Source organism: Leptonychotes weddellii, chromosome 1, assembly GCF_054177405.1.
Source record: "Leptonychotes weddellii isolate Sample4059 chromosome 1, ASM5417740v2, whole genome shotgun sequence".
NCBI classification, from domain to species: Eukaryota; Metazoa; Chordata; class Mammalia; order Carnivora; family Phocidae; genus Leptonychotes; species Leptonychotes weddellii.
Window position 1 is genome coordinate 9,324,725 of NC_138369.1, and position 20,255 is coordinate 9,344,979.

Consider the following 20,255-nt stretch of genomic DNA (forward strand, 5'->3'; position numbering starts at 1 on the left):
TTGACACTGACACTGACAGGTAACAAGTAGTGACTTGTTGGTAAGGCTTGAGTGCCATTCCGAGAGTTTGGCCTCTTTCCAAGTAACCACCACCTTCCATTCCCCTATAAAGCGTGTAATAATTAGTGACTATATTTGTTCCTGGAACCCCCACCAGACTATGAGTTTCCTGGGACTGGGCCCAAGGTGGGTTCTACCACCGGTATGTCACCTCACTTAGCCCACGGAGGCCGGGCGGGGGTTTCCAACCGCCCTGGCCTCCTCGCCCGGCCGGGCACCTGGAGAGTGCCCGGCGTCAGCCGGCCCCGCCCCTCCGGGCCTTACTTCCGGATGCTTGAGGCAGGAGCGGGAAATAAGGTCACATCGGGCGTACTGCGCCTGCGCGCACTCCGCCTCGCGCCTGCGCCTTTCTGGCAGCCCCCCCCCCCTCCCCGACCGGACATAACGGTCGCGCGCGGCTCCCCGGACCGGAAGTGGAGGCGAACTGTCGCGGGACGCGCCCGGCCTTGCTCAACGCCCGGCAGTCCCCGCCGTCGCCGCCGCCCTCGGCAGGTGCCGAGGCTTCCCGCAGCCGTCATGTCCGCCAGCGCCGTCTACGTGCTGGACCTAAAGGGCAAGGTACATATGGGTCCCCACCCTCCCCGTTGCCAGGCAGCCGGTGGGGCCTCGCCCCCTGGGGGGGGACCCACCCTGTTGCTAAGTAACCCGCCAATGGGACCCACCCTAGTCTTAGGGAGGCTGGTCGGCCTCACCTCAGGGCCCCACCCTGTTGCTAGGTAACCTGGCGGGGGCTTCGATCCGGGAGCCCCGCCCTGTTGCTAGGCAACACAGCTGCACGGCTCCCCTCCCACTGTGGGTCGGGTGCTCAAGCCTCCGTGGGGGCATCGGGGAACCCGAGGCAGCGGGGAGCGCGGGCCGCAGCCGGTTTCGAAGCCAGAACTGGCGCTCAGGGGCTGTGCGACCCTTGGCCAGAGGTGGTGAGGCGTGTCAGGGACAGTGTGCCCTCGGGCCAGTCCCGCCCTCTTTATCCGGCGATTTCTCTTTGCCAGTCCCCGCGTGAATTCCAGGATTAAGTGAAGCGGGTGGTGGGAGGGCCATTTTACAGAGGGAGAAACTGAGGCACAGAGAGGCGCGCAACCTGCCCAAGGTCACACCAGCCACAGAATGGCAGGTCTAGGAGTCAGCTGATATTTGGGGAGCACCCGTACGGGGTGCTTAGGCTTGGGCTGCCTTTGGTGAGCAAAATCGGAGTCCTTCTGGAGCTCACAGTCTGGTGGGAGAAAGGGGCACTGATCTCAGAAAGCACACATCGATGTCAGTTGCCATGATGAAGCAGTGAGAATGTAATGGGAGACTATGCCTGGGCTGGGGGTCAGGGAGGGCTTCCGGGAGGGACAAATCTGGCTGAGACCTGAAGGAAGAGTTGCACATGACTAGGACCCAGGTGCCATTCCCAGGGGACTTTGGGAAAACTTCTTAAAGGAGGGATTTCAAAGCCTTTCCAGGTGGGCTGCTGCCTTCCCCCAAGTCTGTCCTGGCTAGAAGGCAAGTGAGTATTGGCCTCTTGCATCTGGAAGAACAGGAACAGTACCAACAATGCTAAACAAGTCCCGCATGGATCACTGGAAGAGAGGTGGGCCTCGGGCCCAGCGGGGGCAGGCAGGAGTTAGCTCAGAAGCAGTGGGGAGTGAAGAGGTGAAGTGGCTATCCCTTCCTGCCCCCCTCCCAGAGTACCCCGCTCTAGCACTTTCCAAGAGTCCCTTGAGTGGGTCGCCTGCCCTGGATGCCACCCAAAGTCAACAGCTAGTGAGGTCCAGTGCTGGACTCCCTTCCCCAGCCCTCAGGCAAGGGAAGACACAGGGCACACCAGGGGCCAGGTGGGTGCAGTGTTCCCAGAGTCCTTGTAGCATGTGTTCTTCCTTCCACGCTGGCCACTGTGTCCCGAGTTCCCAAAGGCTGCCTTATCTCAGATCTCTCATTCCTTCAGCAAACATTTCATGAGCACCTAGCATGCACCAAGCCCAGTGCCTACTCTTATCGTGACTACGCAGTTAGGGCTGAGTTCAAAACCCATCTCTGCTGCTCAGCTGTGTGACCTGAGGCAAGTACCTTCTCTTCTCTGAACCTTGTTCCTCACTGCTCACACAAGCTGGTTATGGTGTTATTGTGCAAACTCTCTGAGCAGATGTTTGAGACAGGCTAGCACCACCTATGGCCCACAGTCCTTGTTAATCCTGTCTAGGGCCTCGGGCTCTAGCAGGGGAGACACACGGAAGCTGATGGATCCAAATGGTCAGATCTAGGTAGCTTGTAAGGGCATGGACACAGCCCCGGGTAGTATAAATGCCAACCTCAATTTTGGTTGCAGGAGAGGTAGTTACAGAAGGCTTCCTGGAGGAGGGAGGTGCCAGAGCTGGGACCAGGTGACAGTCAGGTGGACAAGGAGGCATCGCAGTTGGCCTGAGGGGTCAGGGACAGCCTGCTGGGGCTGGTGGGCCAGAAGACCCGGGTAACACTGGAGCCTGGAGGATGGCACCAGCAGGGCCATGGATGGTTGAGGATGTCCAGATGGGAATGAGGAACAGAGGGGACCAGTCTGATCCCGAGAAGGAGGAGCCACCAGAGGAAATTGTAGCCTGGGAAGAGCATGACCAGACCTGCCTTTCGGGAAGCTCCCAGGGCAGTCATGGACTTGCCTCCCATCCTCAGCAACGATCATGCTATTTATTACTCCATTCCCCATGGACCTCAGGTTTTAAAAGACCTTTTGTGCAGACTATATTTAATAAAAAGTAAGGTAATGGCACATTAAGAAATTCATGACCCCACGTCTGTCTGCCAGCCAGAACCTCTGATCACCAAAGAAACCAGCCACATTTAGCTGCTAGAAAGCCCTCATGGACACTTCTTTGCCCTTATCTTTCTTGTTTCTCTGCAGCTTCTAACACCACTACCATACTCCTCAGTGGGCTCCCATTGGCCTCCAAGTTGCTACTCCCTATTGTTTTGCCCATTTCTGTCACCGTCTCCTGGCCACTTCCCTTGGATGTTGACTCCTCCTGCTTAGGCCTAGGAGTCCCACCCTCACTGTCCCTCTCCTTGGGCAGCCTTTGACTCACGTCTGTGTGCCAGTGACTCAAGTTTGTACCGCAGTCCGGAGTACTTATCTGGAGATCCACTGTTCTCTGGGATACCTCGGAGGTCCCACAGCCACCACAAACCTGGCATTTCCCAAAAGGAACTTGCTGCCACCCCAGACCTACTCTCTCCCCATCTCAGTGAGTGACACCACCGTCCATGGGACTGCCCTCATTGGAGACCTGGGCATTATCCCCGCCTCCTTTCTCTCCTCATGCCCATGTTCACTCCACAGACATTCACTGAGCACCCACTGGCGTCAGGCTCTGTTGTGGGTGCTGGGACACAGTCATGAACAAGATGGAAGTGGTCACCGTTCTCAGGGAGTCTTAGACTCTGGCAAAAGGGACAGACCATAAAAAAGGATAGAAATTACAGTGCAGCAGTGTTGTGGGCAGTGAAGGAAAAGTGGAGTTGGGGTAAAGAGGGACAAAATATGATCTCTTTGGCAGGGCAAGCAAGGAAGACTTAGAGCAGGTGCCATCTGAGGTGAGGCTTGAGCAACTAGAAGAGGCCAGGGCATTCTGGGCAGAGGGAACTGCAAGTGCAAAGGCCTTGAAGCAGGAATAGATGTGGATAGTTCAGAGAGCGGCTAGGGGACCAGGAAGGCTGGAATAGAGTGACCTGGGGGTGAGGGTGGGGGCCAGATGGACAGAGAGGCGTTGGCGGGGCCATGAAGAATCAGTTTGCCATGAGGTTCAACTTGCAGTTTGTTTTCAGCATGAGGGGAGACTGGGGTAGACAGCAGTTTCAGCAGGGAGAATCCCAGTGTGAGTTCTGCTTAAGAAGACCCCTCTCGCTTTTTCGTGGGGAAGGAATTGTGGGGGTCAAGAGCAGCCATAAGGGTAGGGGTTTGTCACGTCAACATTGCCTGCCTCCCTTCAATCTGTCCTGTCTCCTGTCTTTGTCCTCTCATCTGGGACCTGCAGCCCAAGCTCTGAGGTTGTCCTCACTCCATGTAACCAGCGCTCCCAGGTCCCACCGTGGGCTGCACCCCTGACTCTACCCTGTGGCTCCAGCCACCCTAGTCCCTCTGCCTCTATCCCCCCTGTCCCCTCGGGCCTCAGTTTGAAGGTCACACCCTCGGGAGGCTCTCAGTTCCTTCTAAGCAATGCAGGGACTCTGTTTTGGTCACCTCTGTGTCCCCAGGCCCAGCATGGTGTGCGGTAGAGGGCACCCAGTGCCTGCTTGTTGGATGAGCTGACCTCTTTGCAGCCCTGGTAATGGAAGTGAGCAAGGGAAGTTGCTCTCTGCTCTTTCCTTTGAGCATTCTGGGGGCTTGGGGCTCCCTGCCAGCTGCAGCCCCCAGAGCTGTATACCTGGGGAAGAAGATGGGCCTTGGGAAGCCCAGGAAAGCAGTTTAGGGAGCAGAAGGGGCCGTGCAGGGGGTGAGAACTGGTTAGAATCTGGACTCGCCTTTGCTGGCTGTGTGACCTCGGGCCGGTGGTGCCAGCTTTCTGGACATCACTGTGCATCTCTCTCAGACTAACAGTCCCGCCTCGTGGCAGGGCCGGTGTGTATTCCTGGCAAGGAGTATATGTCGGGGTGCACGGGAGTCCCTTAGCCCAGGCCTGGCCCATGTGCCCGTCAGCTCACCCACTGGGTGCTGGGTCCCTAAGGCCTTCTGGACCTCAGCAGGAAGAGGGCATAGACCAGGAAAGGGAAACTAGGAAAGAGGTTCTCGTTTTGACGCTTTCTTTCCGATTCTCTCTCTGTCCTGGCTTGAAACAACAAAGACATTGTATTTTGTGGGACTGCAGGTTCTGAGGCTGGCGCCGCGCTGCGCGGTCAGCTCCACAGGGCCCGGCTCAGCTCGGGGCTGAGTCCTGCAGCAGCTGTCCCCCCGGGCTCGTGGGAGCGGCTCTAGGCCGTGTCTCCAGATAGAGCCTCTCGCAGCCTGGCAGACCCTCGGCTGCCTCCTTGTCCCTTCAGGAGGGGTCGCTTACGTGGACCAAACTGCATTTCTTTGATGAGTTCAGTCACTGTGTAAACCCAGGAAGCCGTATGCATACACTCCATCACCCTCTGAGGCTTCCTTACACCCCTTGTGTCCAGCCCGTCCCCAGGCCGCCACTGACGTGCTTTCTGTCACCACTTCCGAGGGCTTTATGTAAGTGGAATCCCGTGGGACGGGATATGCTGTCCGTTGTCTGGTTGCTCACCTGGCCCGGTGGTCCTGGGAGGCCCCTGTGCTGCCGCCCGAGTCAGTAGTCACTCCTCGTGGCTGAGGAGCCTTCTGGGCTATGGATGGACACAGTTCTTGTTTCTGTTCACCTGTTGGAGGACATTGGCTCTCTCTCCAGCCCAATCTATGTACAATAAAGCTGCAGTGGATATGGGTCTTCACGTGGATGTAGGGTTTCGTTTCTCTTGGGTAAATACTTTACCTAAGAGAGGAATGGCTGGGTCTTAAGCGAGGTTTACCTGTGTGAGAGCCTGCCAGACTTTACCAAAGTGCTTGTCCCGTGTTAAGTCTCCGGGTACCAGTGTCCCCTGAACGGGTACCCTGACACAGCGAAAAGTGGGGTACGTTAGCATAGGAAAGGCTCTGGGAAGGTCTGCAGCGAGAGCCTACAGGAAGTTGTTTTAACCTGGCATCTCCCAGTTGACTCAGTCCTGGACCGTTGCCCCATATTCCCCTCCCCTGCAGAGCACCCGGTTGGCCCCTGTGGAGTTCACTTTGGGAAATGCTCTCCTTGAGGAATTCCCTGGGGGACAGAGATCAGCATGGCCTGGAGTCTCTGATGGACAGGGGTGTGACTAGGGTCCCTGTGGTGAGGGAGGTTGGCGTTCTCACCTCCCCACCCCAGTACCTGGCTTGTGGGGCTCACAGTGAAAGCAGTGTCCCCCCCGCCCTCACTCCCGGCCCAGGTGCTCATCTGCCGGAATTACCGTGGCGACGTGGACATGTCAGAGGTGGAGCACTTCATGCCTATCCTGATGGAGAAGGAGGAGGAAGGGATGCTGTCGCCCATCCTGGCCCACGGGGGAGTCCGCTTCATGTGGATCAAGCACAACAATCTGTATCGTATCCCTTTGCGGGGGAGCTCCCAGGGACCTCCTGTGTGCGCGCACACACATGGGCAACCGAGAGCTTCCAGTACCCGGCCTCGCCTGGCTCCAGGCTGGCTCAGGCACCCCCTCCCGGAGTTCCCTGCGGCCTGAGGGGATGAGCGGGGAACACACAGGAGCAAATGTGATGGCTGCTAGGAGAGGAGAGGGTACGGCAGGGGACCTCATCTAGTCTGGGGATCCAGGAAGACTTCCCTGAGGAGGTGACATCTGGAGGAGACCTCAGGAAGACCAGGTGTCCACTCTCCAGAGCAGTAGGCAGACACGAGGAACGATAGGCCCGGACAGGAGCTCTGCAGAGGGAAAGCGAGGCTCATTCTGGAAGCCGCAGTGGGGGTGGCTAGAGCGCAGAAAAGGGGGCGTGCGGTGGGAGTGAGGCCCAAGTGGTCAGCAGCACTGAGGGGTCTCCTAGGATATCACCTTTGATGGGAAGCCCTTGGAGGGTTTTAGGCAGAGGGGTGACACAAAGCCAGATGTGCGTTTGCGGAAGGTTTCCGGCTGCAGCGCAGAGGCCAGACTGCAGGGCACAGGAGCAGGTACGGAGAGGGGGCGACAAGGCAGGGGTCAGAGTGTGCGTGTTCACACACCCATCGCTAGTGCCTCATGCGCACATTACAGCGAGGGTGCCGGCCTGTGACCCTCGTCTGGCGCCCTGAGGTCCAGCTCCTGCAGCCTCTGTTTCTCCTTCCCCTCGCTCTCTGGAGGGCCCGGGGGGCAGCTCTACAGAGTCCCCCAGGCGGCCTGTAAGCCAGGAGTTGGCCGTCTGTGAAGCCGCTCTGGGTCTGGGCGGTGGCTGCCCGGGTGTGGAGGTGGCGGTGGTGTGAGCTCAGCAGGAGCCGTCTGACCAGTTTCCAGCCAGGCCCCGGTCTCACACGTGGGCAGCCAGGGAGGACACGGCAGTGGCTTACCTCTCTGGGTCCTGCTGCCCATTACCCCCTTCCTGCTCCCTAGTTCCACTGTCGGGTGACAATTTCCAGCAGGGCCCGGCCTTGAGGGCCTACTGTCCCTCCTTAGAAAGCACCTAAAGGGCATGTGGTCCCAGGCTGGAGGAGGGAGGCCAGCACTCCTTTGACTGGCCCCGCATCCGTTTCCTGGGTCCCCACTCTAGGCAGGAAATGAGGTGGACGTGGGCCCTGCCGTCCCTTTCCCCTGGAGCTCCCAGCTCAGCCCCAGGGGCCAGGTGGCACAGGCGTGTCATGAATGGGCACGTCCAGGGCACAGCACATGGACCTGCAGTGGAGGACCCAGCCTCCCCAGGTAGCTCGAGGCTCTTTAGGGAAAGGAACGGGAAGTGCTCAGCACATGCTGACCCTTCCCTATGTGGGAGGGAGAGTCTGTACCACACACTGTACACACATCACCTCGATGAATCCACTGTCATGTCCCCATCAAACAAGTAAGAAAATGGAGATTCTATTAAAAAGGTTTGCTTTAGGAGCCAGGGCTTGCAGGAAGGGCTCGAGCCAGCATTGGCCCCGGCTGCTTCCGCTGGAGCCTGGCTGGGCAGCCCTGCACCTCAGCGGGATCACATAAGCCATTGGCTTTTGGGGAAGGACCAACCGTGGTCCTGCTTTCTGCTCCCGGAAAGAGCCGCGCTGCCTCCCCACCCTGGGTTGTTCACCCCACCCAAGGTGTATCCTTACCACCACGCTGGGCTTTGGCTGTCAGCTCAGATTATCACCTCCTCAGGGCAGCCTCTCACCCCCAAGCCAGTGGCTGGGGTGGGTTCTCTGTGTCCCCTGCTGCCTCTCTCTCATGGAGGACTCCTTTGGGGCTGGGGCCACTTCTGGTGACTGCAGTGTCTCAGGCCTGGCTCAGACCATAAGCTCAGTAACCCCCTGAAGGCCAAGTGAATGGCTGGGGGTTGGGTTGAGGGAGGTTCTGAGCCCAGAGTAGCCGTGGGGGTCCTCCCAAGACCTGTAGTGAATCGGGGTCTGCGAGGCAGCAGCCCAGGCCTCTGAACACTCCTTAACTGGGGCCACCATGCAGTGGTTGCCACGTCCAAGAAGAACGCCTGTGTGTCGCTGGTGTTCTCCTTCCTTTATAAGGTGGTACAGGTGAGTTGAGTCACAGTCCCCTTCTCTGCTGTGTGCCTCCACCCACACCAGCCACCCGAGGGCTGCAGCCTCCCAGGGAGTTCTGGGGCTAGAACCCCAGGAAATGGGAAGGGAAGCTCCAGCTGCCCCGTTTGTGGGATTTTATGGCCTTTGACGGTGTCCCTTTGACATGGTGAGGAAGGGAAAGTGAACAAGAGGTGGAGCTCAGGGCGGGTCAGTGCGCCCTGACTCCAGGAGGGACAGCTGTGCCCCACAATTGGCTGTAGAAGGGTGGCCAGGGGCCAGCTGAGAGTCAGAGCTTAGGGAGGTAGGCTAGCCAGGAGGAGGGCAGAACCAAATTCTGCTCAGAGATGGGGAGGCAGTGAGAGCAGCACATGCAAAGGCCCTGGGGCAGGAGTGCGTGTGGTATGGTACGGTCAGGGACCATCAGACTGGCCAGTGTGCTCAGGACAGTGTGGGGCTGAGGTCAGCAAGGTGGGCGGGGCTGGACTGTGGGGTCAGGGACGCACAGGGCCTAGTGAGGAATTCGGATTTTGTTCCAAGCCTGATGAGAGATGGTGGGGAACTTTAAGCGGGAGACTGACGAGACCCGATTGGAGTTAAGATTGTCGAGCTGGCTGCTAAGTGGAGGAAGAACTTGAAGGCGGCAGGGAGGCCAGTGAGGAGGTTGTTGTGGGCTTCCAGAGGAGAAATGGAGGGGCCTGGCTGGAGCAGGGGCCATGGGGTTGAAGAAAGTGGAGAATCGGACCCAGGAGGCCTGGGGTGGGCGCAGGAGAGCTGTCGTCCTCAGGTGGTGCCACTTGCAGCTAGCTCAGGAGCCACTGTGCTGGACAGTGGGAAGTAGGTCGGTCTGGGCAGTGGGCAGGAGAGCATGTGTCCCCCTGGGGAGCCTGAATCTGGGCTGAGGAGTAGGCCTTCATGCCAGAGCAGTGGCGCCGTCGCAGGAGTGATTTCCGAATAGAGGCCCAGTGGCTGGTGCCAGAGTGCAGAGGGACATCCACGGACCAGAGATGGGGAAAGGGGGAAGGAGGAAGGTTCTCCTCCCTGCAGCGTTTGGCATTTCCTTTTTGCCTCGGTGGCTTTCCTTCAGGGTTAGTGCTAATGAAACTTTTCTCCCCTCCCTTCTTTGATCCTCTTAATTTTCTATTGAACTGGGGGGGGGGTGTCCACAGCTCAGGGGAGTTGGAAGAGTCCGGAAGAACCGCTTGTTCTGACCCCAGTGGCTCTTGCCCCTCACCTGAGTCACTTGTGACTCAGGCAAAGGGTGACAGTTAACAGTGGGGATTAAAGAGAAGCTCCGATGAGGCCCTAGACCTGGGCGGGTGGAGGGGGGAACCGTCAGGGAGGAGAGGAGAGGGAACCCACGGGGGTGGAGATGCAGGGCTTCTGCCCAGGCCCCCCTCCACCCCCCCACCCCCCCACCTCCCGAGGACGCCTGCCCCACCCGCAGCCTGCTTCCTGCCGCTCAGGCAGCCAGGGTTGTTCTCCTGCCCACGGTCTCCCAGCCCAAGGCCTGGCACGTGGCATGTCGCCACGGCTCGCACATGGGCAGCTGCAGCTTGTGGGCATGGGCATAAAGGGCAGGCGGCTTTGTGCGGGCACCCCCCTTCCTTGGCCCCATCTCACCCCATCTGCCGCCCCCATGACCCCGCACCACAGGTGTTTTCAGAGTACTTCAAGGAGCTGGAGGAGGAGAGCATCCGCGACAACTTTGTCATCATCTACGAGCTGCTGGACGAGCTCATGGACTTCGGCTACCCCCAGACCACCGACAGCAAGATCCTGCAGGAGTGAGTGGGCAGGGCGGGGACCCAGGCCTGGCAACATCGCAGCGTTGATGTGGTCAGGTGTGGAGACAGGAGGAAGCGAATGTGCCTTCACGTTGGGGGCCGCCACCCTGTCTCCGGCTGTCCCCGGGCGGTTGTAGAGTCTTGGCCGTTCAGCATCCCCACGAGCATGAGCAGGTCCCTGGTGCCAGGTGGTGCACTAAGTGCCTTGTCGTTAGGGAGTCACCTGCCTTTGTTTTCACTGTCATACATGACAGACGCATTCTTGTCAGCAGTCCTGCCCTGCCCTCCGCACCGGGGCGAGTGGATCAAGTCCCTCCTGTGCACCAGGCCCTGTTGCGAGTGCTTCACCTTCACTCCTTTCAGAGTGAGGGGCGCAGCTCCCCATTTTGCATGGCACAGAGGGGCACTCGGAGAAGCCACGTCGCTGGCCCGCATCTCGTGCCTGGTGCTCCCCAGGTGGGATTGGGGTCACCAGCTTCCCCCCCCTCCCTGGGGTTAGTGTCCTCTGCCTGCCCAGCAGGAGAGCAGTTCGTGCCCACTCCGGTTTTCCTTGCCAGTGCTGTCTCCTTGCCCCCTCTCCGCCCCCTGCAAAATGAACGCTGTGCGCTCATTGTAACTTGAATTTGTTGGGGCTTTTTGGATATCGTAAGATATTCTTGTGTTAAACAGCCCAGGTGAAACCAGAGCCTGCCTTTTCTAGAACCTGCTACAGGGAGGGGCTGTTTCCAAAATGTTGGTGCCCCAAGTCCTTACTCTGGGTGTGGTCCCACAGGTACATCACTCAGGAAGGCCACAAGCTGGAAACGGGGGCCCCAAGGCCTCCAGCCACCGTCACCAATGCAGTGTCCTGGCGGTCCGAGGGCATCAAGTACCGGAAGAATGAGGTGTTCTTGGACGTCATCGAGTCCGTCAACCTCTTGGTAGGCTTCCTTTCGTTTCTTTTCTTCGTTTAGAGAAATTTTGTCTTCTCTATAATTGAAATAAAAGCAACTGGACTTTTACAACTAGCAAGGCCCTGAGAGACGTTTACTTTCTGTGTGACAGCTGATCAGCAGGTTTAGGCCACTCATTGCAGCTGGGGAGCCTGTTTTCACAAGCTTTTGTTCCTACTTAGAATCAATGCAGGCACATTGCGGTTGTTGCTGTTTAAAGCAGGGTGGAAAGTCAGAAAGCAAAGGCCTCTATATTCAGAGAGACCACCTCACTTAAGATTCATTATCATCCTTTCGGGTCCCATTCTGTACATTTACAAACGCGCGCTGTCTTTCTGTAAAGCTGAGAGCATAAGATGTGGTTCTCCCACAACTTACTTCGTTATTGTTGTTCGACTGTTCTGTGCACATTTGTTTTTTCCTTTGATGTAATTTTTTAAATTATCACTAAATAAAATTGACTTTCTTTTCCGTTAATTTTAGCACATGTACAGATTTTTGTAGCCCACTGCTATATAATCAGGATGCACATCCCCTCTAAAACCTCCCTCCTGCCTACCCCTTGGTAGTCCCACCCTTCCGCCTCTCCCCTGCCCAGCGGCCACCGCTCAGGTCCCCATCACTATCCGGTAGCCCCCCCCACTCCACGGTTTCTCTTCCCCAGTCAACCGTGGTCCGGAATCAGATGGTCCTCCTCCTTACTTGTCAGGTCAGCCGCGGCCTCATGCTACATCACAAGGCCCATGTCATTCACTTTGCTTTGTGTCGTCATGAGGGCATTTTGTCCTCTCTCATCATTACAAGAAGAAGGGTGGGTCTAGTACAATCAGATGTTTTGAGAGAGAGAGAGAGAAACCACATTCATATATCTTATAGTATATTGTTCTAATTGTCCCATTTTATTATTCATTGTTCATCTCTCACTGTGCCTCATTTATAAATTAAACTTTATTAGAAATATATGTGTATAGAAAAAAAACATATAGAAGATTTGGTACTGTCTGTGGTTTCAGGCGTCCACGGGGTCTTGGAACGTATCTCCTGCAGATAAGGGACGGTGTGGGGGGACTTCTCTAGTGTCTTTTTGAGATTGTCCTATGAATGGAATCATACAGTATGTGACCTTTTGAGTCTGGCTTTTTCTACTTAGCATAATGCCTTTGAGATTCATCCAAGTTACTGTTGTTTATCGAAAGTTTATTTCTTCTTATATTTACTTACATTTATTTTATATCCTGAACCACACCTTGTTTATCCATTCACTGATTGAAGGACTGTTGGGTTGTTTCTAATGTTGGGCGGTTGTGAATAGAGTTGCTGTAAACGTTTCACATACAGGTTTGTGTGTAGACAGAAGTTTTCATTTCTCTAGGGCAAATACCCAGGAGTGGGATTGCTGGGTCATATGGTAAGTGTATGTTTAACTTTATAAGAAACTGCCAAACCATTTTCCAGAGTGGCTGCACCATCTTTTCCTTTTCACCAGCGGTGGATGAGAGTTCTGATTGCTCCACATCCTTGATCAGTGTTTTGATTTTCGCCATCCTAATCGGTGTGTTGTGTTAGCTCATCACGGCTTTAATTTGTAAGTTCCCTAATGACTAATGATAACCACCTCTTCATGTGCTTCTTTGTCGTCCATATACCATCTTTGGAGAAGTGTCTTTTCGTGTCTTTTGAGTGTTTTTAAGCTGGGTTTTTTTTTTATGGTTCTTGGATTTTGAAAGTTCTTTATATATCCTGGATACAAGTCTCTCATCAGATACGTGATTTGCAGATGTTTTCTCCCAGTCCATCACTTGTCTTTTCATTCTTTTGGTGCAGTGTCTTTCACAGGACAAAAGTTTTTTGGGTTTTTTAAAAAGATTTTATTTATTTATTTGACAGAGAGAGACACAGCGAGAGAGGGAACACAAGGAGGGGGAGTGGGAGAGGCTTCCCGCGGAGCAGGGAGCACGATGCGGGGCTCGATCCCAGGACCCTGGGATCATGACCTGAGCTGAAGGCAGACGCTTAATGACTGAGCCACCCAGGCGCCCAGGACAAAAGTTTTTAATTTTGAGGAAGTCCAGTTATCGATTTTTTCGTCTGTGTGCTTTTGGTGCCATGTCTGAGAACTCATTGCCAAACCCAAGGTCATATAGGTTTCCTCCTAAATTTCTTCAAAAAGTTTTATAATTTTATTTAGATCCATGATCAATTTTGAGTTAAGTTTTATATAAGGTAGGAAGTTTATATGCAGTTTTTTTGCGTCTAGAACAGTGTTCCAATATCATTTTTTGAAAAAACTATCCCTTTCTCCATTGAATTGCTTTTGTATTTTTGTCAAAAAGCAATTGGCCATATTCATGCGAGTCTGTTTCTGGACTCTTTTCTGTTCCATTGATCTGTATATCTGTTCATTAGCCCATACCTCACTGTCTTGATAACTGTAACTTTATTTAAAGTCTGAAAATCAGATTATATGATTCTGCCAACATTCTTCCTTTTTCAAAATTGTTTTAGCTATTTAGTTCCTTTGTAAAAAATTTTTAGAATCAGCTTATCTATATCTACAAAAAGATCCTGCTGGAATTTTGATTGGTATTGTATTAAATAACTCTATTAATCAGTGTGGGAGAAAATTGATATCTTTCGTATATTAAGTCTCAGAATCCACAGATACTGGATTAGTTAGGTCATCTTTGATTTCTTTCATCAACATTGGTAGTTTTTACCACGTATACTTTTTTTAGAGTTATAACTAAGTATTTCATTTTTTTGAAGGTGTCGTAAATTGTATATTTTTTATTCTATTTGGTAGAATTCACCTGTGAAACTATCTGAGCCTAGAGATATCTTTTTCAGAATTTTTTTTTTAAGAGAGAGGAGGGGCAGAAGGAAAGAGAAAATCTTCAGCAGGCTCCACACTGGGTGTGGAGCCTGACTCAGGGCTCGATCTCACCACCCTGACATCATGACCTGGGCCAAAATCAAGAATTGGATGCTTAACCAACTGAGCCACCCAGGCACCCCTTTTTCAGAATATTTTTTTTTTTTTTTTAAAGATTTTATTTATTCATGAGAGAGAGAGAGAGAGAGGCAGAGGGAGAAGCAGGCTCCCAAGGAGCAGGGAGCCCGATGCGGGACTCGATCCCGGGACCCCGGGATCATGACCTGAGCCGAAGGCAGACGCTTAACCATCTGAGCCACCCAGGCGCCCTTTTCAGAATATTTTTAACTACAAATTTCAATCCTGTAATTGTTACAGGATTATTCAGATTTTCTCTTTCATCTTAGGTGAGTTTTGGTAGTGTGTTGTTTTTAAGAAGCTGGTCCATTTCATCGAAGTCATTGAGTTTATGTGCATAGTGTTGTTTATAGTATTCCCTTATTGTTTCTTTAATGTCTGCAGGGTCTATGCTGATGTCCCCTCTTTCATTCCAGATATTGGCCATTTATGTCATATTTCTTTTTTCTTTGTCAGTTTTGTGAGAGTTTCATCTATTTTATTGATCTTTACCAAGAATTGGCTTTTGCTTTCATTGATTTTCTCTGTTGTTTTTCTGTTTTCAATTTCATTGATTTCTGCTGTTAGCACTGGTATTTTCTTCTCTGATTTGGGTTCATTTTGCTCTTCTTTTTCTAGTTTCTTAAGTTGGAAACTGAAGATACTGATTTGAAACCTCTTTTCTAATATAAATATCTAATGCTTTTAATGTCTAAGTAATGCTTTAGCTGCATCCCGTAATTGGTGTGTTGAATTTTCATTTTTGTTCAGAAAAACTTCAAATTTCCCTTGAGACTTCCTTTTTGACCCATGGATTATTTAACAAAAGTGTGTTGTTTAATTTTTAAATGTTCGCAGATATTTCTGTTACTGTCACTGATTTTTAATTTAATTGCATTATTATCTAAGAATATACTTTTTACACGTCAGTTCTTTAAATTTGTTAAAGTTTATTTTAATGACCCAGAATATGATCTGTCTTGATGAATTTTCCATATGCACTTGAAAAAAAATGTATATTTTGCTATTGTTGGGTTGAGTGTTCTGTAAATGCCAATTAAATCCTCTTGGTTGGTGATGTTCAATTCTTCTAGCTTTTTTTGCTAATTTTCTGGCTACTAGTTCTACCTATTATTGACGGAGTATTAAAAGCTCCAGCTGTTAATTGTGAATTAATGTCTTTGCTTAGCAGATTTTGACATTGTGCTGATAGGCGCAAGCACATTTAGGATTCTTATGTTTCCTTGGTGAATTGACCCTTTCTTTTGTCATTATATAATGTCTCTAATTATCCCTGGTAATTTTTTTGCTCTGAAGTCTTTTTTGCTATTAATATTGTCACTCTAGAGTTCTTTTGATCAGTGTGTACACATTATATGTCTTTCTATCCTTTTTTTTTTTTTTAAAGATTTTATTTATTTATTTGAGAGAGAGAATGAGAGAGAGCACATGAGAGGGGGGAGGGTCAGAGGGAGAAGCAGACTCCCTGAAGAGCAGGGAGCCCAATGCGGGACTCGATCCAGGGACTCCAGGATCATGACCTGAGCCGAAGGCAGTCGCTTAACCAACTGAGCCACCCAGGCACCCCGTCTTTCTATCCTTTTACTTCTTTTTCTAATCCTTTTATTTTATTTTTAAAGATTTTGTTATTTAGTAATCTCTATCTCCAATGTGGGGGCTCAAACTCACAACCCTGAGATCAAAAGTACATTCTACTGACTGAGCCAGCCAGGCACCCTGTCCTTTTATTTTTAACTTACCCGTATCATATATCTTGTAGACAACATATAACTGGGTCATTTTTAAAAGGGTTTTATTTAAACTCCAGTAAGGTAACATACAGTGTAATATTAGTTTCAGGTGTACAATGTAGTGATTCGACACTTCCATACGTTACCCGGTGCTCAAATTGGGTCATTTTTAAAAATCTATTCTGGGAGTCTCGGTCTTTTAATTAATATGTTTAGAGCATTTATACTTACAGTAACTATTAATTTGTTAGATTAAAGTCTACTGTTGTATTATTTGTTTTCTTTTTATTCCTTCTATTTTTCATTCCTTTGGGTTTTTTTTTTTCCCCTATCCTTCTGTGGTCTGTTTGAATATTTTTAGCATTCCATTTCATTTCTTCATTGTGGTCATTACTGTATCTCTTTGTATAGTTTTTTCTAGTTGTTGCTATAAAATGCATACTTACCTTTTCATCATCTACTTAGAATCAATATTTTATCACTTCAGTTGGGATCCAGAAACTTTCCTACCTCTTGATGCTAGAGTTGTTCCATATATTCATCTAGATACATTGGAAACCACATCAGACAGTGTTAAGACTTCTTAAAAAGATTTTATTTATTTGAGAGAGCAAGAGAAGGTGAGTGAGACAGTGAGGGAGAGCATGAGCAGTGGGGAGGGGCAGAAGAAGAGGGACAAGCAGACTCCCCACTGAGCAGGGAGCCTGGGATCATGACTTGAGCCAAAGGAAGACACTTAACCGACTGAGCCACCCAGGTGCCCCAGACAGTGTTAAGATTTTTGCTTTTAATTTTCAGACGTACTTGAAAGCAATCAAGAGGGGAAGAATAACAGTCTTCCACATAACCGAGACATTTGCCACTTCAGTTGCTTTCCCTTGATTTCCTGACTTTCCAGGTTTCCTTCTGGGAACATGTCCCTTCCACCTAAAAAGCTGCTTTTAGCAATTCTTTCGGAACAGATCAGCTTGGTTTTCCCTCATCTGAGAATGTCTTCATTTCACCTTCATTCTGAAGGGTATTTTGACTGGGTAACAGATTCTGGGTTGGCAGTTCTCCTTTGGCACCTTGAAAATGTCCTGCCATCCCTTGGGGCTCCATGCTTCATGATGAGAAATCCACAGTCACTCAAACTCGTATCCCCTGTAGGTAATGCCTTGTGTTTCTCAGGATGCCTTCCAGATTTTGTCTTTGTCTTTCATTTTTAGCAGATAGATTATGATGTGTCTGGGTATGGTTATCTTTGGATTTCTACTGTTTGGGATTTGTTCGGCTTCTCACATCTGTAGGCTTATGGTCTTCTACCAAAATTGGGACATTTTCAGCCAGTGTTTCCTCAAATAGGTTTGCATCATTTCACTCTTTCTCCTTTCTTTTTGGACTCCAGGGACATGAATGTTAGACCTTTTGTCAGTGACCCAAGGGCTTCTGAGGCTCTTTTTATTTTATCCCTTTTTTTTTTCTTTTTGTTGTTTAGATTGGATGATTCCTTTTGCTCTGTCTTCAAGTTCACTGACCCTTTCCTGTTTTGTCCCCATTCTGCTATTGAGCCCATCCAGCAAGTTTTGTATTTCAGTCATTGTATTTATTAGTTCTAAAATTTCCATTTGACCCTTTTTCCTGTAGTCTGTTTCTCTGCTGAGACTTTCTATTTTAACATTTGTTGCCAGGGTGTTTGTGATTTTTACCTAGCTATTTAAAGTCTTTGTCAGATAATCCCAGCATTTGCGTCAGTGTTGGCACCTGTTAACTGTATTTTCCATGTGAGCTAAAGTTGTCATGGTTCTTTGTATGCCAAGTAGTTTTAGATTCGATCCTGGACTTTTTGAATATTATAATAGTCTAGGTATTGTTTAGATTATACCAGAAATGTCAATATTTGTGTTTCAGCTGACAGTTGACCTGGTTAGGTTCAGGCCACAAGTTGTAACCCCCAATCTGTGGGCCATGAGTATCAGTTCAGTTTTCAGTTTTCAAAGCCTTCATGCCATTTGCTATTTGAGCTTATCCGGAGTATGCTCCACCTGCTGGTCGGTCTGGGACTGTGCAGTTTGTCTCTCAAAGTCTTTGACATACTAATTAGGATCATAGCCACTCATGCCCAGTTCTAGAGCTCTGGAGACATAAACAACTGCATGGTTTGTTTCCCTGGACGCCTCATTCTTAGCTGTCTTTCTGGTACTTTCCAACTGCTTGGGGCATCCCTTTTTGGTACTGTGACCACCTCGTTGGGGGCTCTAGATCCCCATTCTGTCATGCTTGTCTGCAGTGGGCCCCCGTCCTGGGTTTGCCCCACCCTCTGGGAACAGCAGCTGGGTTGCCTGGGGCCTGGGTGTGAGAGAACAGACAAAAGGGGGGGATTAGGGGATTTCTGTACTCGCTCTAAGAGGCAGGAGTTCCCCTTCTGGCCCTGAAGCCAGAGCTAGAGGCTTCCGCGAGCTCAGTCTGCATCCCAGTGCTCGCTTCCACTTCCAGGTTTCCTCTGCACTTTCCCACGGAGGGGAGGCAGGGAGGGCGCTGCTCCTACAGTGGTTCTTTCCCGATCCACCTGCTGCGCCTTTCAGTCTTCCATGGTTGCCCAGGCACCCTGCCCAGGTTTGTCGTTGTAGTCAGTGGCAGGGAAAGAGGATGCAAGCCGACCCCGTGTCACCTGCAGCCTGCTTCATCTTCACTTTGGAGATTACCATGACTGGGCCAATCCCATCATGCGGCTCGCTTGGGTGTGCCCATTTCCAGCTGCTGCAGACAGTGCAGAAATGAGCGAGCTTGTTCATCCTCAGACTTGTGTTTGGGATATGTCCCGTACGTCGGCGGGATTCCTGGAAGGGTGAGTTCCTGGTTGTGGAATTGTCGAGAGTGCTTCCCCAACAGATTCTCCCAGTGGACTTAATGTAAGCATATTTGCTTTCTTACTGTTTAAGTCATGGAGCAAGACAGTGGCCTCAGTAACCGCATGCCCCTCCTGTCTTGGGACCTTTGTCTGAATTGTTCATTGAGCCAAGAACATGGTCCCTCTAACTCTAGAGTGTCTTGGGGTAGAAAAGCAAATCCCAAGGAGCAGTTTCCAAATAGCTGTATGTGAAAGCACTAGGAGTTCAAGGTGTGTCCAGCCCCAGTGCACCCCAGCATGTGTCTGTGCCTGAAGGACCCCTGATCTTCCATACATGGGGCAGCACGAGGTGGGTGTGGATATTGGAGACGTGTTGGAACACCATCTTCCTGAGTCTGATTGCAGAGCTGGCAGCTGAGTCAACGTGGGCTTCCAGATTCTGGTCACCTGGACGTAGTGATGTACTGAAAGCAGCTCAGCAGACATCTCTTCTGCGCCCACCCGTCCTGGTTGCTGCCTGCAGGGCTGAGATTAGCCTGGTGGGCTGCACGGCTTTTCTGCTCCACTACTGAGCCTGCCTTCCCAGCGTTCATGACCTCACATGTTCAGTTACAGAGGGCTGTGCAGTCCCTACTCCCCAGGAGGAAGACAGCCCTCCCAATCTAGGGGCAGTCACAGCTAGGAGCATGGAGGGCCCCCTGAGTAAGTCCGGTCAGAGTGCCAGAGCCTGGCCAGCCAGCGAGGGCCCATGTTGGCACGTGCTCTCTGAGGACCTTCTGCCCCCAGGCGCTGTCCTTGTGCTGGCCCAGCAGGGAGGAGCCCGACACAGCCCCTCACCAGAGGGGGGACAGAGATGGGTGGGCAGACAGAGCTGTCGAGAGGCAGGGGAGGAAGAGGTGGCTACTGTGTGCTGTGGGGGCAGGGAGCTGCCTGCCAAGTGGGGACAGTGAGAGGCCATGTGGCCAGAGTATAGTGAGCAAGGGGGGGTGATGGAGCCAGACCGTGCAGGGCCTGCTGTCTTGTTGTGTGCCTTTCCTGGGGTTGTCATCTACTTGGTGCCTTAGTTCTCTGCCTCCCTCAGAGGCAGAGCGCTCACGTGTGTGCATGTGGTGCTTTCCAGACACTCGAGTTAAAAGCTGGACAGATTCTCCTCCTCCTCTGCAGAGAGAGGCAACTCGGGCCCTGCACTATGTGAGTGTGGCTGGCCCCTCTGAGGAGTGGCCTGTGCGGCCCCGAGGCCCCTGCGTTTGTAGCCCTGGCCCTCGCCTGTGGGTGTGGACGTGCTGATATGGGGTGGTGATCACAGCTGTGGCCCTAGCGCCTCTGCCAGCCACCGTGCGGCCTCTGCCCTGTGCCTCAGTGTCCTTGTATCTAAAATGGGCGTGTGAAGAGGTGTTGCAGCAGCCTGGCTCCCTCAGGACAGTCTCAGGGCTTGCCTGGTGGCCTGCCGTGACTTCTCATCGCACTCAGATGCTTCCTGGTCTGCACGAGAGGTAGAGGGTCACCCGAGTCAGCGCCCCGGCCTGCAGGCTGTTGAGGCACGCAGAGCCCCGCCTGGGGCAGAAGAAGGGCTCAGTCACTTACTGTCATGACTATATCTGTTTAAATACACGGTTACTTTGGATCAGTGGTATCAGACTTCAGGCACCCTGGGGAGCACGGAGGGGTCAGGGCCCTGGAAGCCCCATCTTTAGGA

At 51.8% G+C, this 20,255-nt stretch overlaps 1 protein-coding gene across 3 annotated transcripts in view; it reads left to right on the forward strand.

Annotated features, from left to right (window-relative positions):
• Positions 1-449: 449 nt before the first annotated feature.
• The window catches only part of AP1M1 (adaptor related protein complex 1 subunit mu 1), a 29,372-nt gene continuing 9,566 nt past the window's right edge, over positions 450-20,255 (forward strand). The window contains exons 1-6 of one of the 3 annotated variants that reach the window (XM_006736068.3): positions 450-618; positions 6,010-6,166; positions 8,200-8,267; positions 9,927-10,057; positions 10,830-10,977; positions 12,362-12,397. In XM_006736068.3, coding sequence (XP_006736131.1) covers positions 577-618; positions 6,010-6,166; positions 8,200-8,267; positions 9,927-10,057; positions 10,830-10,977; positions 12,362-12,397 — 582 coding nt within the window. In that variant the 5' untranslated portion in view covers positions 450-576. The remainder of the gene's footprint in view (positions 619-6,009; positions 6,167-8,199; positions 8,268-9,926; positions 10,058-10,829; positions 10,978-12,361; positions 12,398-20,255) is intronic. The other 2 variants (XM_006736069.3, XM_081814778.1) reach the window with 2 other exon arrangements.